Source organism: Artemia franciscana, chromosome 14 (genome assembly GCF_032884065.1).
Source record: "Artemia franciscana chromosome 14, ASM3288406v1, whole genome shotgun sequence".
NCBI classification, from domain to species: domain Eukaryota; kingdom Metazoa; phylum Arthropoda; class Branchiopoda; order Anostraca; family Artemiidae; genus Artemia; species Artemia franciscana.
In genome coordinates, this window is record NC_088876.1 from 4,805,240 (window position 1) to 4,825,890 (window position 20,651).

General features: G+C 34.3%; 1 protein-coding gene across 2 annotated transcripts in view; it reads left to right on the forward strand.

The window, feature by feature from the left end:
• Window positions 1-20,651, forward strand: part of LOC136035213 (protein crumbs-like) — a 225,149-nt gene that overhangs the window by 36,369 nt on the left and 168,129 nt on the right. For both annotated transcript variants that reach the window (XM_065716825.1, XM_065716826.1), the window contains exon 4: window positions 4,983-5,211. In XM_065716825.1, the coding sequence (XP_065572897.1) occupies window positions 4,983-5,211 (229 nt within the window). The remainder of the gene's footprint in view (window positions 1-4,982; window positions 5,212-20,651) is intronic.

Here is a 20,651-nt window from a genome sequence, read left to right on the forward strand (position 1 = left end):
TTTTCCAATTACTTGCTCTGTCAATGAATGCTTCCAAGCATGTATCTAGTTTTGATAAAACAAGGTACATAAAACATTTTGAATGACCACAGTTTGTGCAACAGTTCCACTTCCCCTTCCTCCTATGAAATAATCTAGGTTATACCCTTGCATATAATACTTTGCAGGCTTTGAGAAGCTGCACAAGCAGATTTGGCGGTTTTGTTAAATAATTCCTTTCATTGAACTTCATCGGTTCGTAGAATTTCAAGAATGTGATTGATTGTTTAATTTTCATTCTGATAAATAAAGATAAACGTTTAATGTCGTGAGAATAATTTATGAATAACAGATGCATTTTTGTGGTTTTATTTCTCATATATTTGTGTTTGTTCAAAGTTCTAATGTTGCGCAAGCTTTGTCGCTATCTGTTAATAAAGAAAAAAGGTGGTGCGGTTTTGAGAATCTTTTTCTCCGTCCAAACCCCAAATGTTTTTGGGGTGATTTCTATGAACTTTGTTTTGATCCCGCTGAAGGAAATAACCATGGCTAGGTGCCAAGGGGTTGCCCAATTGTTGCCACCTCGTGTATATCTTGGAACGGCACATGTGCCACACATGTCCCCAAAACGCTTGGCACACTCCCTGAAACGTTTTTCATGGCTCAGCACCGCTTGGTATGCGTCACCTGGTGTAGATGATTTCTGAGGGGGGCAACCCCTCACTAGGTCTGTGCTTGATCTAATTTCAAGGGAGTGCGTCTCTTCAAAAAGAAAAAAAAGAAAAAGAAAACGTGAATTACGTGCCAACTTTCAAAAACCACGGGCATCAAGTGCCGCATGCAAAACCTATTTAAAGTTTGCCAAGCATGGTGGAACTTTATCAAGCGTGGGGAAGGTGTAGGGCTCACTGAGTCCTCAGAGAAGTGCATCATATGGCGGGGAGTAGGCAACCCCTCTCTGGAAAATACATAAATTGTGTGTAAAGTTTGCAAACAACTGGATATGTCCTGAGAGTGGGATTGGGTGATGGGCCACAGGCCTCCCCCATGTTTATTTGACCATTGTAACTTATTTTCATCGTACTTAGAATTTAAAATGAACAATAAATTTACTTAGAAAAATTAACGTTCAAGAGTTGCGTATTTTTCGAAACAGTGAGAAGTTGCTTAATGGAGTATGTATTCGTATTTTATTTCTTACGAAGGAAGAGGTTGAAAATAGTCAACCTCTGGTAAAAAACTGGTAAATTGTGGAAAACTATTGTTCTCAATAGCGAAAGTAATAATAATTTTGGGATTTAAGGGAGGCAATTTCAAAAGCCACCTCCTTTGTATCTGCATAGCTTTCTTTTTATTTTCAATAATATAATAATGAGATAAACAGTTTTTTTTTCTTAAGCATTGCACTGATTTCTGAATTGACATTTTTTTATTGTTTTAAAAAGTAGAGTTATGAGGAAGAGTCAAACTGTAGCGTAAAGAGCGGGACGTTGAGGAGGGGACAGCCCTTTTCATATACGGAATAATTTCCGTTCGTTTTAAGTTTTAATGTAGTTCCTTACTTTCAGCTAAAAAAACTATTTTTTTTTATATTTAATATCTGGACGTTTTTGAATTAATGCAGGTTTTGACTTTGGCTCACCGTACATGAATAATTAAAACGATATTTGCATATTAATTTTACTTTTTCTGGCTAAATGGCTTTCTCATAATTTCTTTCGGAAGATTTTGAGAAAAAGGGGTAGGGGAGGTGGCCTAGTTGCCCTCCAATTTTTTTGGTTACTTGTAAAGGCCACTGAAATTTTTCAATTTTATTTACGAATGTTTTATAAGTAATAAATAAATAAATATACGTAACTTACGAATTAACTTACGCAACGAACTTCTTTATTCGTATTTTTTATTATGTATATGAGGGGGTTCGCCCCCTCGTCAATACCTTGCCCTTTGCACTAAAGTTCGAATTTTGTTCCAATTCTTTAAGAATGACCCCTGAATTACTACGGCCGTTCAGTAAGAATAAATACCTTTTTTGAAATTACTAAAAATACTTTAGCGTAAAGAGCGAGGTATTGAGGAGGGAAAGAAACCCCTCATATATGTAATAATTTCTGTTCGTTTTAAGTTTTAATGCTGCTCCTTATTTTCAGTTGAAAAAACTTATTCTTTTATTTAATTTCTCATTGTTTTTATATAATGCTGGAAAATCCAGCGCCCCCTTCATGGAAATTCTCTTCCCCTATGATAAATTCCTCCATGGAAAGATCCTCCCACGTAACATCTTCCCCTGACCCCCCAACCCATCCCCTGAAAACATCTCTATACTTGCCTATAACTAATACTATATGTAAACAATGGGTAAAGTTCATAACTTGCAGCCCTTCCCCCGTGGACTGTAGGGGATTAAGTCGTCCTCAAAGACATAGTTATTAGAGTTTTCGACTATGCTGAACAAAATGGCAAATCAATGCTGAACAAATCAAAATTTTGATCTGATTACTTTGGGAAAAAATGAGCGTGGGAGGAGACAAGGGTACTATAACTTTTAATTGTTTTATAGTTTTTAAGGTTGAAATACAATTCAACCTTAAAATCACGAAAATACCATTTCATTCATAAAACTTTTTTTTTATCAACATATGTGACTGTGGTGTGTCTCAGGCATTTGATGTGGCTGTTTGCCAGGTTAATGTTTCTGTTTTTCTATTTATATACAATGTTTTATTTTATTTTACATGTATGTACAATGTATTTAAACATTAGAACATTAGAGTCACCATAAAGTGGTGACTAACACTTTAAGGCCAATAGTTACAACAACAAAACCAACACCAACGGAAGAAAATTCTGGAGGAAAATTTGATCCGTGCTTTTATCTTATTGTATTAATCTCTTTAGCTCTCCTACAGCCTCACATCTATGAATGAAGACCACTGAATGAACATTCTAGGACCACTGGGTCGATAGGATCACCCATGGGAAAAAATAACAAAAAAAACAAATGAACACGGATTTGTGATCTTTCTTCTGGCACAAAATACACAAGTTGACATTTTCAAACAATTCTTGGTAACGAACTGTAACCACGCTCAATAGTAACCGAAACTGCAAAATACGGAATTGTGATACCAATAGATACACCAAAAGGACCGAACTTTTATGCTGGTTTTTAAATATGTCGCCCTCTAGCGACATTCTAGGACCACTGGGTCGATAGGATCACCCATGGGAAAAAACAACAAAAAAACAAATGAACACGCATCTGTGATCTTTCTTCTGGCATAAAATACACAAGTTGACATTTTCAAACAATTCGTGGTAACGAACTGTAACCACGCTCAATAGTAACCGAAACTGCAAAATACGGAATTTTGATACCAATAGATACACCAAAAGGACCGAACTTTTATGCTGATTTTAAATATACGAGTTTCATCAAGTTAGTCATGAGTCACCTGTCAAAAGTTACGAGCCTGAGAAAATTTGCTTTATTTTCGAAAAAAGAGGGCACACCTCATAAAAGTCATAGAGTCTTAATGAAAATCACACCATTAGATTCAGCGTATCAGATAATACTACTGTAGAGGTTTCAAGTTCCTATCTGCAAAAATGTGGAATCTTGTAATTTTTGCCAGAAGAAAGAACACGTGTTTATTTGTTGTTTTTTTTTTCCAGGGGTGATTATGTCGACCCACTAATGCTAGAATGTCGCAAGAGGGCTCATTCCAAAGGAAATTAAAAGTTCTAGTGTCCTTTTTAAGTAAGCATTCTAACACGTGGAGATGTCAAGCGTAATTGTCCGAGGTAAATTTTCTCCGGGATTGAATTGTCCAGAGGATATTTTCATGGGGATAGGAGATTTTTCTGTGGAAGTGGAGCCAGATTTCTTGGCGTTACTTAAAAACGATCAGAAATTAAATAAGAAAACGAGCTTTTTTTTAACTGAAAGTAAGGAGCAACATTAAAAGTTAAAACGAACAGAAACTACTCGTATATACTCGTGAAGAACGAGGTGTTGAGGAGGGGGCAACCCCCCTCACAGAAACATGATTTTTTCAGAGCCGCAACTGTAAGCCTAGTGAATGCTTTCTTATTCGGAAGAACGGGCTGGCTGCTGCCTATGGAAGTTTTTTTGGGAAGATTTTTTGTACCCCCCTTCCCAAATATGAATCACCCCTGGTAGGCTCTCGTATTTATTTGGGTACTTGTCGGTTATTAGAAATCCATTCAAGAATTACGCTTTTTTATATCTCAGAAAACTGGTTTCATAGCTACAAAAACAAGTGATGCATTGGACTTAGACTGAATCCATTGGGCTTGTACAATTTGGGCTGCATATTTGTACATTAGGGGTGGGAGTGGGGGTTAGGCTAAATTACGTTAGGTTGGGTCAAAAAATTGCATTTTCACTATGTATTTATTTTCTCTTATCAAGACTAAATATAAAAAATTACAGTTTGCTTTGAGAAGGGTCACTCTTTACCTGTTGTTTATACTGTGAAAAGATATAGACTGTTACAAGCAGCAAGATGACATGTTTTTTTTTTTGTTTCATTTTTTTCGATTCATGTTTTTTTTGTTCATGTTTTTTGGACATTTTTGGGCACGACAGAATCCTTGTGGAGAGGGAGTGGAATAACTTTACATCTTGGTTATGCTCCTGGTTGTGCCAATAATGGCTTGATTCCGAGCAGCCATAATGGTTTGATACTCGATTTTGAGGCGTATAAAGAAAAGGGGCTCCTGTCTGAAATCGAGGGGTTGCCGATTTTAAGCAACGATATCGATTAGACGGCGTGTGTTATAATGAAAGTTTACCAGGCTTAGCGGATGTTCCCAGCGTTGCAGGGACTGTTCTACTCGTGGCTAGGCTTTGCGGCGCATGTGACACTCTGTGATGTATACCAGGTGGCAAAAATTGGGTGACCCTCTTCTCATTCTTTACGTAAAAGGCATAACTTGACTTGTAAGGTTGTTTATTTAAATTATTTTCACAATTTTAGCTCTCCGTTGGTTCAGAGACAGCCCTTGTCGCAAATGCTACCATCAAGCCCGAGTTGCTTTCTAATGAAAGAATCGAAAGTCTTTCTTCAGGCGGCGAATTGATAGTTGGTAAAGACTTTACTGGATGTCTACTACAAGGGCCTTCGATAACTTTCACCAAACCAGAATTCTTTGACGCTGTTGGGGTTGAATGGGGCCCCTGCCCTATTAGTGACACTACAGAATGCGGTGAGTTTTTTTTTTTTTTTTTTTTTTTTTTTTTTTGCGAGGAAGCAGGATTAGGGAGAAAAATAAGATAAACCATGTCTTATATGTAAGCTCGTCTTATCTGTTTTTGAATTTATTTGTCCTTTCTGTGTTACCTTTTTTTTACTTTGACTTTGAAACGCAGATCCGGCACATCAGGTCCATTTTAGACAATCAATACTATTTAAATAAACGTGTCATAGATACTATGTGGGGAATTTAGTTAGAGCTATGAAATCCGGTATGTAAGGAGTGAACCTTAGACGACATCACTCTTCAAAAACTGGATAAGAGTTTATCATATACTACAAGTCTATACTAATATACTATATCATATGGTAGATAATATATATATATATATATATATATATATATATATATATATATATATATATATATATATATATATATATATATATATATATATATATGAAAAGAGAAATCATCAATGCAACAGCACAAACACACACACAAAAAAAAAAAAACTTCAGTGCTACCAACAGGCAATATGCCTTCCTAGTTTTATTCGCAAAAAAATCATCGAGTAAGACCAGTGTCGATCGGAGATTTTTTCCAATTTGGACTTCAAGGTACGTAAGACGTTCTTGGTCTTGTATGACGTACACACCAAGAGATACAGCAAAGGGATCTTGGCAACGGCGATTAAAAACTAGAATCTCACTCGTACTATGATTAAAATTGAAACCAATACGATTATATTCATCTGAAAAAATACGAAGGTTTTCTTCAATCCCTGCTTGTGTTCTACTTATATTTAATACGTCATCTGCGTTATTTACTATTGATACGTCTATTTCTTAAAGAATTCATGTCGTGAGGGTTTTTTGCTGGGACTCGATTACACTATTATTAAACAGGGGCGAGGAGGCCAGAGCTCCCTGTCTAATACCTTTTTTAATGGGTATTGGCAGGGTAAGATTTACAACACCAGGTAAAACAGGGACCTTAACTCTAGCATTCAGCTTACATGTCGCGCATAGCCCTAACTACCGAAGGACCTGTACCGCGTTTATATGCTATCAGCAGTATCTGTGCATGTATGCCGGAGTCAAACGCTCCAGAAACGTCCAGCCCAGCAAAAAACAGTACTTCATCATTTTCAGCGGCATGAAGTAACAAATATGCAATGAGATGATGAGCGTGTTCACAACCTACACCTTTCTTAAAACCAAATTGGTTCTCTGGCGTGTAACACTTGCTAGAAATATCATCAACAACCAATTGCTCTAATACTTTGCATAAAATGGGAGAAACAGTAATTGGTCTAAAGGAGGAAAAACAGTCAGCTGGTTTTCCTTTTTTCAAAATAGGACTAATTAAACCAGTATTGAATAAATTGGGGACAATACCAGTAACAACAATCACCCGGTAAAGTAGTGATAAATGTTCAACTAAGACACAAGAACCGAATTCCAAGTGCTTCGCACAAATCGAATCTGCACATGGGGAAGTCTTTTTTCGTAGTTTCATTATGCATTTCGTGACCACTGATGGAGTTACGACGAAACTGAGGTCATTAGCAGACTCGAGCAAGAGCCTGTCAAGTTCTTTCTCAAATTTACTCTCGAGCAATGGATCGAGATTGGAGAATTCATCTTTAAAGTAGTTGTACCACTGTTCAGTACTGATTTAAACGTCACTGCAAGATTTAGACTTATCATGCCTTATAACTTTCCAAATAAAATTGGGATCACTTTTAGCCTTGCTAGACATTTTGCCTGATGACGTTTTGACACTTTTGCAAAATAGCGCTTTGTGTATAGATGGATTTCATTCACCTCCACTACGCGGCCTGCCACACTCCCTCCAGATATGGAACCAGAATTTTGACTTAACACAGGAATAAACGAGATCTCGATTACCCGACCAGCCAGGTTTTCGGTTCCGACCCGAAACCTCCTGACTGCGACATTCACATGCTCAGTGATACGAAAGGCATGGACAATTTCAGCATAATAAATATTTAGCAGAATTTGCTGCTCATGCACACTACTAGAAGATTTCTGAGAGAGAAGCTGAAAAGGCACTTTGATTTTAGTAAGGATACCATCACTTATACCCTGAAATGTGAGCAAATCAGTTTTTTCCCAGTCAGTTATTTCGCGCCACTTGTTACAACTGCTTGACCGGGTAGGCTCTGGAGGCATCAGACTAATGGGAAAAATGTTACTGATCGGCGAATGGTCAGAGGTCTGAAACGAAGTGATAACTACAGTTTTTGAGTCCGTTTTATTTCGGGAGAGCAAAACATAAAATCAAGGGATGACGTGCTTATTGAGGGGTGGATGTATGTAAAGTTTTGGTCATTTTCTACTGGCACAAACTGGGGCACATACTACCTGGAATATTTGTACGACTACTGCAGTCGTCAAGGAGATTACAGTTCATGTCGCCAGCCAAAACTACTGCAAGATTAAGAGATTCACAATCTGAGGCAAGGGTGCTCACAGCTCGACACGCTTTATCAAAGAGCTCTTCGCAGCCAGCATTACGGTAATCATTAGGTAAGTACACCGAAGCAATCACAAGATTCTGAATTTCAACCGCAATGAATTAAGTAGTTCTTGAAGTACTTCCCAACATTATATATATATATATATATATATATATATATATATATATATATATATATATATATATATATATATATATATATATATATATATATATATATATATATATATATATATATATATGGCATAGTATAGAACAGTATAGTATCCTATAGTATGGTAATAAACTATATGGTACGTTAGGGGAGATTTGTTTAATAATAGAAATGATGATCTGCTACTTGGGATCCTTAAATCAACATCTCCTTTAAATTGAGTAGCAATAGGCAATTCTATTTTCGAAGGTTTAGAGGCTAGAACATAGGTAGTTTTTTTTATTATTTGTATCTGCGTACTAATTACGTTACTTTGTATCAGTTTTGCACAAGTTGTGTTTTAGTTATGTTTTCACAATATGAAAGCGTTTAATATGTAGGTAGGTATATATATATATATATATATATATATATATATATATATATATATATATATATATATATATATATATATATATATATATATATATATATATATATATATATATATATTAGTTACGCGCCATTGTAGTTGTGTCCCTATGTCCCACCTGTGAATATATATATATATATATATATATATATATATATATATATATATATATATATATATATATATATATATATATATATATATATATATATATATATATATATATATATATATATATATATATATATATATATATATATATATATATATATATATATGTTTTTAACTACGTAAAACTTGCGAATATACAACATTCTTTGCTGTCCCATTGTCTGTGCATATAAATAGATTGTCAGGTTTACCGACTCTTGAACATGCAACATATAATGGTCCATGGGAAAACAATCCGTATTCAGATCTATACCTCATGATTCTAATGATTGCCCTTGAGCTTTGTTGATGGTGATTGCTAATCGACCATTCCCTGAGTCGCCATCGTCATTTATATATCCCCCTGTGCACCCCGGCGTCCCCTTTGTAGTTATGTCCCTGTGTCCCGGTCGTCATTTATATTCCCTGTGTCCCGGTCGTCATTTGTGTCCCGGTGTCCCAGTCTGTGATTTCTCTTTGAGTGTCCCGGACGTCATTTGTGGATATAATGTGGATATTTTTTTTCTTTTTTAGTTTATTTAGATTTTTAGATTTTTTAGTTTTTTTATTAGTTTTTAGTTGTTTTTTTCTTTTTAGTTTTTTTGTAGTTTTTACCTTCTTTTTAGTTTTTTTAGTTTTTTTTTTACTTATGTCCTGGTCGTCATTTATACTCCCTGTGTCCCGGTGCTTTGTTGATTGCTAATCGAACATTCCTTTTGTCCCGGTCGCTTTCTCTTTGAGTGTCGTAATTTATTTAGATTGTCAGGTTTACCGACTCTTGAACATGCAACTTATAATTGTCCGTGGGAAAAACAATCCATATTCAGATCTATACCTCATGATTCTAATGATTGCCCTTGAGCTTTGTTGATGGTGATTGCTAATTGAACATTCCCTGTGTCCCGGTCGTCATTTATATTCCCAGTATCCCGGTCGTCATTTGTGTCCCAGTGTTCCAGTCTGTAATTTCTCTTTGAGCGTCCCGTTCGTCTTTGTTTGATGGTGAGCTTTGTTGTCCCTTGAGCTTTGTTGATGGTGATTGCTAATCGAAAATTGCCTGTGTCCCCGTCGTCATTTAGTTTTTTCAGTTTTTTTTTAGTTTTTTAGATGAAAATTTTTTTTAGTTTTTTTCCTTTTTTTCTTTTTAGTTTTTTATTGGTTTTTACCTTTTTTTTTAGCTTTTTCAGTTTTTTTTCGTTTTTTCTTTTTACTTTTTTTTTTTAGTTTTTATCTTTTTTATTTTTTTTTATTTTTATTCTTAATTTTATTAGTTTTCTTTTTCTCTTCTATTTTTCAGTTTTTTCCTTTTTTTAAGTTTCTTTTTAGTTTTTAGTTTTTTTAGTTTTTTAGTTTTTTTAGTTTTTTAGCTTTTTTATTTTTTTTATTAGTTTTTAGTTTTTTTTGTAGTTTTTGCCTTTTTTTAGTTTTTTCAGTTTTTTTTTTAGTTTTTGGTTTTTTACCTTTTTTAGCCTAACCAGGATTTGAACCTGGGACCTTCATTCTCCGTTCTAACACCCTCTCTCATCGAGTGACTACTCCAGCATGTTCATTTTGGTGTTTTAAATGGTATATTATTAACCAAATTAATGTGTTTTACAATATACTAAGCATCGTCAAAGCAAAAATGACGACAACTAATTTCATGACGTCAGCCGACACAGAAACATGACGTCACCTGATCCACAGACAGACAGACAACTTATTTTTATATATATAGATAGATATAGATATATATATATATATATATATATATATATATATATATATATATATATATATATATATATATATATATATATATATATATATATATATATATATATATATATATATATATATATATATATATATATATATATATTATTTCTGCCAGCTTATTGCATCACCAAGCCTCTTGGGGCCAATGCAGTTACACAGTTGCGTTGTACTTGCTGCAGGTTCAGGAGATGACCATTTTAAGTATGTATTTATTACTTCGCATACGATTTGCATTTCCCGGGCGTGACGCTAATTAAATTTGAGCTTCAAACACTGAGGAATGAATGTGGAATGTGCGTTAAGATATTTTAATTGCTTCAAAGAGGTTCAAGCATTCTTTGTTATATGGCCCAGGAATCGAATGTCTTGATGGCAAGAAGAGCTGCATTTTCTTTGTTGGTAACGTAAGGGATACTGAGCAGGAAACGTTTCCTTGGTTAGGGGGGATGTGACAAAATAAAACGGTACTTGTATTATATACGCCCTACCGCTCAGGTTCTTCATTCATTGACGCATTATAGAACCGGTTTTTTTTTCGTTGGTTTCTTTCAGCTTACCGAGAGACAAGACAAAGAGAAGTGACAGAATAGATGGAAAATATATAGTTTGGACTATATATTCGCACATTAGGGGAACGGGGGTAAAGTATTTGGACAGTGTGAAAATAGAAAACAATTCTTACTACATAATATGCAGAATAATTGTACCTAACATATTAGGCATACAGACCCGCTATACTTTAACCCATCCCTCCCCCCTAATGTGCACATATAAGTAGCATCCATTCAATGGGTGCCATCACAGCCCTACCCCTACTCTTTTCTTCCTTAGTGGTTTAAGATCATGAAGGAGGCTTAAAGGCGATTCTTCCAATGCTGCCATCTACATAAGCCAGATCACAGAAGGCATTGTTATTAGCTACATTTATAGATGTTGATATATTTTTTCCAACGACTCATTGTTTTTAGCTTCTAAGCAGCTTTTTCTGCTGATTTTATGAAATTTATGTTTGATTTATGAATCAAACGTAAGATCCATTATTCCTACGAGAAAGGAATGACATGTTATGATCCAACAAGTCGTTGATGATATTATGTTCTCAGCAATACATTCTATGGCACTCAATGTAATCTTTCTGGACGCTGGCCAACTGATGTTAGGCGTCACAGTATCGTAACCAAGTTAATTGCGCAATCGATTTCTCAATCGGAGTTGGATTTTTGGTAAATGCTACCAGTGCTTTGTTTCCGGGCGCCTTTTTTTACATCATTCCGAGAATATGCATACCATGATGATTTGAGATTCTTGCTAGACAGAGATCTTCTTTTGATGATCAATGAAACTTGTTTCGATATCCAAAAATTTTATTTAGCACAACCGGCCAGGTATCTTTTTTTAATATAATGCTTCTGAGCACATCAGTTTTCCATCACATGGCTTGCGCATGAGTATGGGTCCCCGTGTTCCCCTCCAGGACCCCATTTCCCTCTCCAGGACTCCGAATCCCCAATTTAGGGCCCAAATGACCCCCTTCATCAACTTTTTGCCCCCCAACTATCTTTTTGAAAAAATTTCATTTTTTCCCATGTCTTAAACTCACATTTGAGTTCTTAGAAATACATTCTAAGGTATTCAATGTATTGTTTCTGAGACGCTGGCCAACTGATGTGAAGCGTCATAATATCGTAACAAGTTAATTACGCAATCGATTTCTCAATCGGAGTTGGAATTTTGGTAAATGCTACCAGTGATTTGTTTCCAGGCACTTTTTTTTATATAATTCCGAGAATAGGGATACCATGGTGATTTGAGATGCTTGCTGGACAAACATATTCTTTTGATGATCAATGGAACTTGTTTCGAAAATTTTTCCAAAAATTTAATGATTACAACCGGTCAGGTATCCTTTTTGTAATATAATGGTCCAAAGCACATCAATTTTTCATTACCGGTCTTGCGCATGACTATGGGTCCCCACATTGCTGTGCAGGACCCCATGTCTCCCTCCAGAGCTTCGAGTCCCCCCTCCGCAGCCTTATGTCCCCCTACTTGGCCCCAATGACCCCTCCCCCCAACATATTGCCACCTTCAAATGTTTTTTTTCATGGCTTAAAATCACATTAAATATACTTATGGCGAAGAAATTCACTCGTGACTCTTTAAAATTACAAAATGAAGGTGATATAGAAATATCGGTCGTTCTTTTTCCGTTAGAAAAATAATGTTTGTAGTGACGTTTTTTACTTAGTCTGGTTTTAACTGAAGTTTTTTCCCCTTTTTCTCATGTCTTCAAATCACATTAAATATGCTTACAATAAAAAATTGATATTTTAAAAAGATAAAATGAAAAATGATGTAAATATTTCAGTCATGATTTTTTCTATTAGAAAAATAATGCTCATATTGACGTTTTTGGGGGACTTACATTTTTTTACATTTTTTTTAATTTTTAACTTTTTTTAATTACATGCAATCTTTGGTGAACATAGTTTTTTGGATTTTTTGCTTATGCGGCCGCCACAGCGATAGTCTACGGCTGGTCATCGACAATGCTTGGTTCATTGTATTTTTTTGAATAATATTAATTGTGCACTTGAAGGATAAACACATGTCTTATTCTAAAAAGTAAGCATGAAATATTTCGAGAGAGTGTTTCTACATGATAGAGTTGTCATAGCATTGAATGCTGACAAGGACAAATATTTGAATTGAGAAACAAGTACTAATGTTGACAATACTGGAAATGAACGTAATCTTTGTTGTGGCAGTGAGAGGTTAAATTTCTTTGGGTTTTCCGAAAGAATTCAATGGTCATAGTGCTGGATATGCCAGAGTAAAATTTCCAGAAATGATAGTGCTTGAAGATAATGCAAACCTAAAATTAATAGTTGATGATGAGGGCCAACTTCTTGCTCATGCTGCGGGTAACACTTTAATTGTTGATGCATCATATCGTCATTTTTTCGGATTACCATTCAACAGTTTGTAAAAGTAAGACGGGTGTACTCCAACATGAATTTCATAAATATATCTTGTCATGTGTCGGAACTTTAACCTATTTAAAAATAATATGGTAATAGGCAGTGATATCGAGGGCAAAATCAAAAGGGCACGGACATATAGCATCGTAAAGGAAATTAAAGACAATCCAAGGAAAAGGAAAGCATTGCTGAACGTTAATAGTATCTTTGATAGTTTGCCATCAGATACCATCATTGAATAATAGCAATGATGAAAAAATGAAGATTAAATGCTTCAAGAAAGTATGTTCATATAATAGATTTGTCGTAATATTGAATGCTGACAAAGGCAAATATTTGAACTACGAGACAATCACTAATGGTGACACCATTGTAAACGTATGTGAACATTGTCATGACAGTGAGAGATGAAATTTCTTTGGACTATCGAAAATATTATCATTATTGATGGTGGATATACTAGAATAAAATTTTCAGAGATGATAGTGTTTAAACATATTGCATACCTAAATGTAATAGTTGACAACGAGGGTCAACTCCTTACTCGTAGCGCGGGAAACACGTTACTTCTTGATAAATCCTATCGACCTGAAATAACTCGTGTACGACACGGAATTGGAATAAGTGCCATGTCTAGATAAAACATAATGAGGTATCTTATGGAATGGATTCAAAGCTTTCATTTTTTTAATTATGATATTCTACTTGCCATTATTCCAATAAAAATATTTCTTTGCATTACATTGCTATGTTTCTGACACACAAAAAGACATATAGACACACAGCCAGTAAAATTGCACATAGACACACAGACAGAAGGAACAAGTAGACACACAAACAGACAAAAAAGACACATATACACACAGACAGACGTATAAATTGACATCCAGACAGACAGAAAAAAAGTCATACAGACACACAGATAGATTTACAAAAAACCACATTGACATACAGAAAGACAGAAAAGACGCATAGACACATTGACAGATAAACAAAAAGACACATAGACACACGAACAGTCAGACCAAAAAACACAAAGACAGACATTCAAATACACCCTCAGAGGTAAACAAGAAGCATAGACACTCGGACAGATACGCAAACACACATAGAAAAAAGACACATAGAAACACAGACAGATATACAAAAAGACACACAGAGACACATGGACAAACGGACAAGAAGAACAATTTTTGGTTTAATTATTAATAAATTACAAATTTAAATTAGTTATTTGTCTTGCAATTGGCATGTTTTAAGAGAATATTCGATTTTACCTGCTAGAAACAACCTTGAGTCACGGAATGTACCCTAAGAAATCAACACTGATTTTGAAAATTAAAAGAATTTTAACGGGTTCATATTAGAATTAGACATGGTATGCTACTAATGAGGTTGACATAGACAAGTTGAATGATTTTTGCGTAAATTTGACAGGTTAATAGAAAATGATTCTGTCAAGTGAATATTTTTGGAAGGGAACCATATGATAATAGGTTGTAAAAACATGGATTTGTCTTTCAATTGGCATGTTTTAAGGAAATCCTTGACGATGTATGCTATAAAATGAGGTTGATATAGACAACTTGAAATGGTTTCTGCGTAATTTTGACTGGTTATTAACAAATGGTTCTGTCAAGTGAATACTTTTTGGAAGGGTGCCATAGGACAATAGGTTGTTAAATCGGTAAAAATTTCACATTTAAATCAAGGTTTTGTCTTGCAACTGGACTGTTTTAGGAAAATGTTTGATGTTACATGCTAGAAACAACCTTGAATCATGGGATGTACCCTGATAAACCATCATTGATTTTGGAAAGTAAAGGGATTTTTAACAGGTTTATATTAGAATTGGGCGTGACATGCTGGTAATGAGGTTGATATAGACACATTAAAATGATTTCTGCGTAAGTTTGACTGGTTATTAGCATTTGCTTGTGTCAAGTAAATACTTTTTGGAAGGGTGCTATAGGACCATAGGTTGTTAAATCAAGGATTTGTCTTGCAATTGGCTTGTTTAGAGATATGTTTAACGATGCAGGCTATAAAATAAGGTTGACATAGACAGTTTGAAATGACTTCTGCGTAAGTTTGACAGGTTATTAGCAAATGGTTCTGTCATTTGACTATTTTGAAGGGGGCCATAGGACAATAGGTTGTTAAATCAAAGATTTTTCTTGCAATTGGATTGTTGAAAAGAAATGTTTGACGTTGCACGCTAGAAAATTAGGTTGACATAGACAATTGGAAATGATTTATGCGAAAATTTGACAGGGCATTAGCAAATGGTTACGTCAAGTGAATATTTTTGGAAAGGATCCATAGGACGATAGGTTGTTAAATTAATCCAAACTTAAAATTTAAATCAAGAATTCGTCTTGCAACTGGCATGTTTTAGCAGAATCTTTGATGTTACATTGTAGATACAACCTTGAATTACGGAATACGTCCTGACAAATCACTACTGATTTTCATAATTAAAGTATTTTTATCAGTTTCATATTAAAATCGGACATGGTATGCTGGTAAAGAGGTTGACATAGACAAAATGAAATGATTTTTGCGCAAATTGGACCGGTTATTACAAAATGATTCTGTCAAGTGAATATTTTTGGAAGGTAACCATAGGACAATAGGTTGTTAAATCAATACACAGTTGGGTTCGAGTGGACTCAGTAAGCATGTGTGCACACTTACTGAGCCCAAACAAACCTAACTCAAAATCATTCAAGATATTGTAACGTAGTAAAAAATTAGTTGTTGTGTATCTATAACTTTAGTGAAAAAGATGGTAGCACTTGGACAGGAAAATAAAAACGTCGTCATCTATGAATGTAAATTAATAGATAACGGTAGGTATTGGTGCAAAGTATTTGTTCTCCCGAGCAAAAAACCAAAACATTGTCCTATGGCACCCTTCCAAAAAATATTCACTTTACAGAATTATTTCCTAATAAAGTGTCCAATTTACGTTGAAATCATTTCAGATTGTTTATGTCAACCTCATTTTCTAGCATGTAACGTCAAACATTTCCTGAAAACAAGCCAATTGTAAGATCAATCCTTGACTTAAAAAACTATTGTTCTAATGTCCCCTTCCAAAAATATTCACTTATCAGAAACATTTGCTGTTAACCTGTCAAATTTCCTTAGAAATGATTTTAATTTGTCTATGTCACCCTCATTACCAGCATACTATACAAAATTCTTTTAATTTCCAAATCCATGAAGGTTTCCTCAGGGCACATCCCATGATTCAAGGTTGTTTCTAGCATGTAACATCGAACATTTCCCTAAAACAGTTCAGTTGCAAGACAAATCCTTGATTTAAATCTGAAAATTTTACCAATTTAACAACCTATTGTCTTATGGCACCCGTCTAAGAAGTATTCACTTGATAGAACCATTTGGTAATAACATGTCAAACTTACGCATAAATCATTTCAAGTTTTTTATTTCAACCTCATTTTCTAGCATGCATCGTCAAATATTTCATTAAAATAAGCCAATTGCAAGACAAATCCAAGATTCAACAACTTATTGTAATATGGTTCCCATTCAAAAATATTCACTATAGACTACAGAACCATGAATTCGTCTATATCAATCTCATTACCAGCATACCATGTCCGATTCTAATATGAAACTGTTAAAAATCTCTTTGATTTTCAAAATCAGTGTTAGTTTCTCTGGGTACTTTCCGTGATTCAAGGTTGTTTCTAGCATGTAACATCAAACATTCTCCTAAAACATGCCAATTGCAAGACAAGTCTTTGATTTAAATATGTAATTTATCAACAATGTAACAACCTTTAGTTCTTCTTGTCCGTCTGTCCATGTGTCTCTTTGAATCAATAACAAATATTTACTTTATTAGTATAGTGTTGTATCTCTACTCTCTCAATTATAAATTGTTATCAAGTTTGGTATTTGTGCATCGTAATCAGAATGAAAATTCGTAGGTGTAAAGTGAATCAAAGCAGTGACAACTTTGTGTGCCAGATTTCTTAAATTGGAAAATTTCTCTTTTGTAAAGTGCTATAAAGATTTATTCTGATTAGCAGAATGGGTCTGAAAATTTTGATATTTAAATCGAGTTTCCGAGTTTAAATTGATCTTTGAAATTGACGTTAATTTTTTCCTGTCAATTTCGATAATTAACTTTTAAGTTTACAAAATACAAAAAAGTTACTTGTGTTCAGCTATTCTTGCAATGCGTCTTTCTGTTTAAATATGTAAATTGAAAATCTGTTTAAATATGTTTTAATATTTTAAATTGTAAATCTGTTTAAATATGTAAATATGTAAATGTGTAAATTGAATCAACTGTGACGAAACAAAACTGGAAAAGAAAGTTACGGGTGGAAAAATGCATAGAAAATGTATAATTTGGGCTATGTATTTGCACATTAGGGGGGGAGTAAAGTATAGCGGGTCTGCATGCAAAATATTTGAGCTACAATTGTTCTGCGTATTATGAAGTAAGAACATATTATGAACTCTAGCTTGGTTAATCAATAAACATGAAACTAATTAATTATATAATATCTCATACTTTTGCTACTAGTTATGGTTGTAGACACCTTTCACAGGGATTATAAACCTTACATAGACTGAAATTGAAAGTACCGTTTTAACACAATTTCAATAAAAATAATTAAAAAAAACTAACAAATTTATAAAAGAATTTATAAAAAGCACTTAGATATGAGCAAAAGGGGCCACTAGCCCCAGCTTTTTCACTTGAGACATGACACCAAAAGTGCCATTTTTAGTGCCATTTGAAACTTGAAGATGATGGAATTTATAGAAAGAACCTAGGCTATATATGAGCAATATTTTTTATACGAGCTATCAAAAATCCATCTAAGATGTTCTGGTAGCCCGCTAGCCCCACCTCTCGAGAAACGGCATAAAAAGTGCCTTTTTTTCGTGCCATACGGCACTTGCAGACGGCGAAATTTATATAAACATATAACATATTTAAGAGGCGAAGATAATGATACGAATTATTAAAGAAACATATATTTTAAGAATAAAGTAAAATATTAAAAATAATATTGTTCTAAATTGACTGGATAATATTACTAATATTACTGGATAATACTCTATCTAAAAAAAACATATTATATAAACATATTATATAAACATATTTATATAAACATATACATATGAGAAATAGATTTTGAATGATTTTGATAGATTAAGCTTCTCTCTATGATGTTCTAGCAATCCGTTAGGCCTGGAAAAAAAAAGAAAAAAAAACTGTTTTAACATTTTGTAACTTTCAGTTACTATGTGCTGTGGTTCGCTATTTACTCGTGTTGCAGCTAATGCTTCAACCGTGATAGTTCATTGAAAATTCTCACCAGAACCTAGTTAACATTGAAATCTGTGAAATATAATAGATGGTAGAATTTTAAAAACCTATTCAATATAAGTAATAGCTTTTAATTGAGCCGTTAAACATCTAGCCTATCTACGATGGTGTGGTAGCCTGCTAATGTTTCAGTAGCTTACTGGTGAGCAGACGATTTATGAAACTTATTAAGGGGAATGGGAGGGGGAGTGTACGTAAGGGGCTCTTGTAAACCTCCAGTTAAGGGTTTGGAACACAGCTATTACATTACTACCTGTTTTGTACTTGAGAGCTTTTTCACTTAAGAAGCGGCACCAAAAGTGTCACTTACGAATGGTAAAATTGAAAAAAAGTACGCATATATGAGCAATAGCTTTCAAATGAGCCATTAAACATCACTCTTATAAGTTCTGCTTGCCCAATAACCCCAGCTTTTCTACTTGAGACACGGCACCAAAAGTGCCGTTTTTGTGCCACTTGAAACTTGCTGATGGTGGAATTTACATGAAGGACGTAGGTGTGAGCAATATCTTTTATATGACCTATAAAAGATCTGTCTGTGATCTTCTAGTAGCCTGCTAGTGCCACCCCTTTAGAAATGGCACATAAAGTGCCATTTTAGTGCCATTTGTCACTTGCAGATGGCGGAATTTATAAAAATCACGTAGATATGAGAAATAGCTTTTGAATGAGCTATTAAGCATATCTCTATGATGTTCTGGTAGCCCGCTAGGCCTGTTGAAAAAAAAAAAAAAAAAAAACGGGAGACAGTTACTGCAACCATAGTTCTTGAATGTTTTGGTTGAACGCATGTTTCTGAGACATTTTCAACGCATTTTTTAATCTAAAAAAGAAAAACACGTAGCATATTTTAAAAATATAATTTGGTAAGTAGTTATGTTGCAGAGCTGGAGTTCTTGGATGAGAAAGGTAGGGAGGGAATTAGGGACCGACATGTTAGTAAGACCTGTGAGGTGGTTTTCGGTAGTCCTCGTGGCGCAATAGTACTGCCTAAGTAAAGAATGGAGCAGGCTGTACGAATTATTAATTTATTTAATTAACTTTTCACCGAGCCACTTCGTAAAAAAATGAAGGCGAATTGTCAGCTTAATATACATATACTGATATTTATTCCTTAGTGTTAATAATTTTCTATGTATTTAAGTCAAAAAAGTGAAAACATTTAAAATTTATTTTGTTTTCAGTAAAGTACAAATTATGTTCTGGTCTTGAGAAGGCTTGGGGGGGGGGGTGTTAGCCCTATTCATCTTAATTTCTGCTCGTTTTGAGTTTAACTCGGTTATTTGTGGTAATTTCTGTTCGTTCTGGGTTTCATTTATTTATTCTTGGTCATTTGTTGTAGCTTTAGGCTACGCTTGGAAGTTTTTTTTTGCTTTATTTCTGCTCATTTTTGGTTTAATGATCCTCCTTACTTTTCTTTGAAGACCTCATTCTTCAGATTTTTTAAAATTAATTCCTTTTCGTTTTTTATTGGAAGAAGAAAATAGTATTTTATATCTTTTCTTTTTTTTCTATAAGAATACTTGGTTTGGCTGTCTGTTAGTATGTTGTAGAAACGATTTTAACAATTTTTAATCCTGACACAAATAGTATTGTTTAATTAGTTTTATACTCCTCAAGCTGACCTGAAAAACAAAACTTAATACCATTCCTGAAAAATTTCTATCTATGGTCTTTGACAGCCTGGTTACATTTACTCTCTATTCATTTATTTAAATTGTAAGAGCAGAAGTAGTAATAGTAGTAACCCTGAAAGTTTTAACTTAAGACCCTCAGTCGTTCTTGAGATATTGCTGAGATGTCTTTTTGACAACCAGCAAACACATAGTGTCTTTTGATTTAGTTTTAAAGCAATATTTAGTTTTAAAGCATAATGGGAAGCTTGTATGACTGGGGGGGGGGTTGACATACCCAATATCCTTAGAGACATAGTTACAGGACCTTTTTACTATAATGAACAAAATGCCTGTCCAATCGCTTGCTCGCTAATAATTTTTTACTGTTAAAACAGAAACTATAACTTCTGATTTCCAATCGAATGAGCCCTCTATGATATTTATACGACCATCGCTTCCATAAAGACCCTATATGATAATATTGTGCAACCGGTAT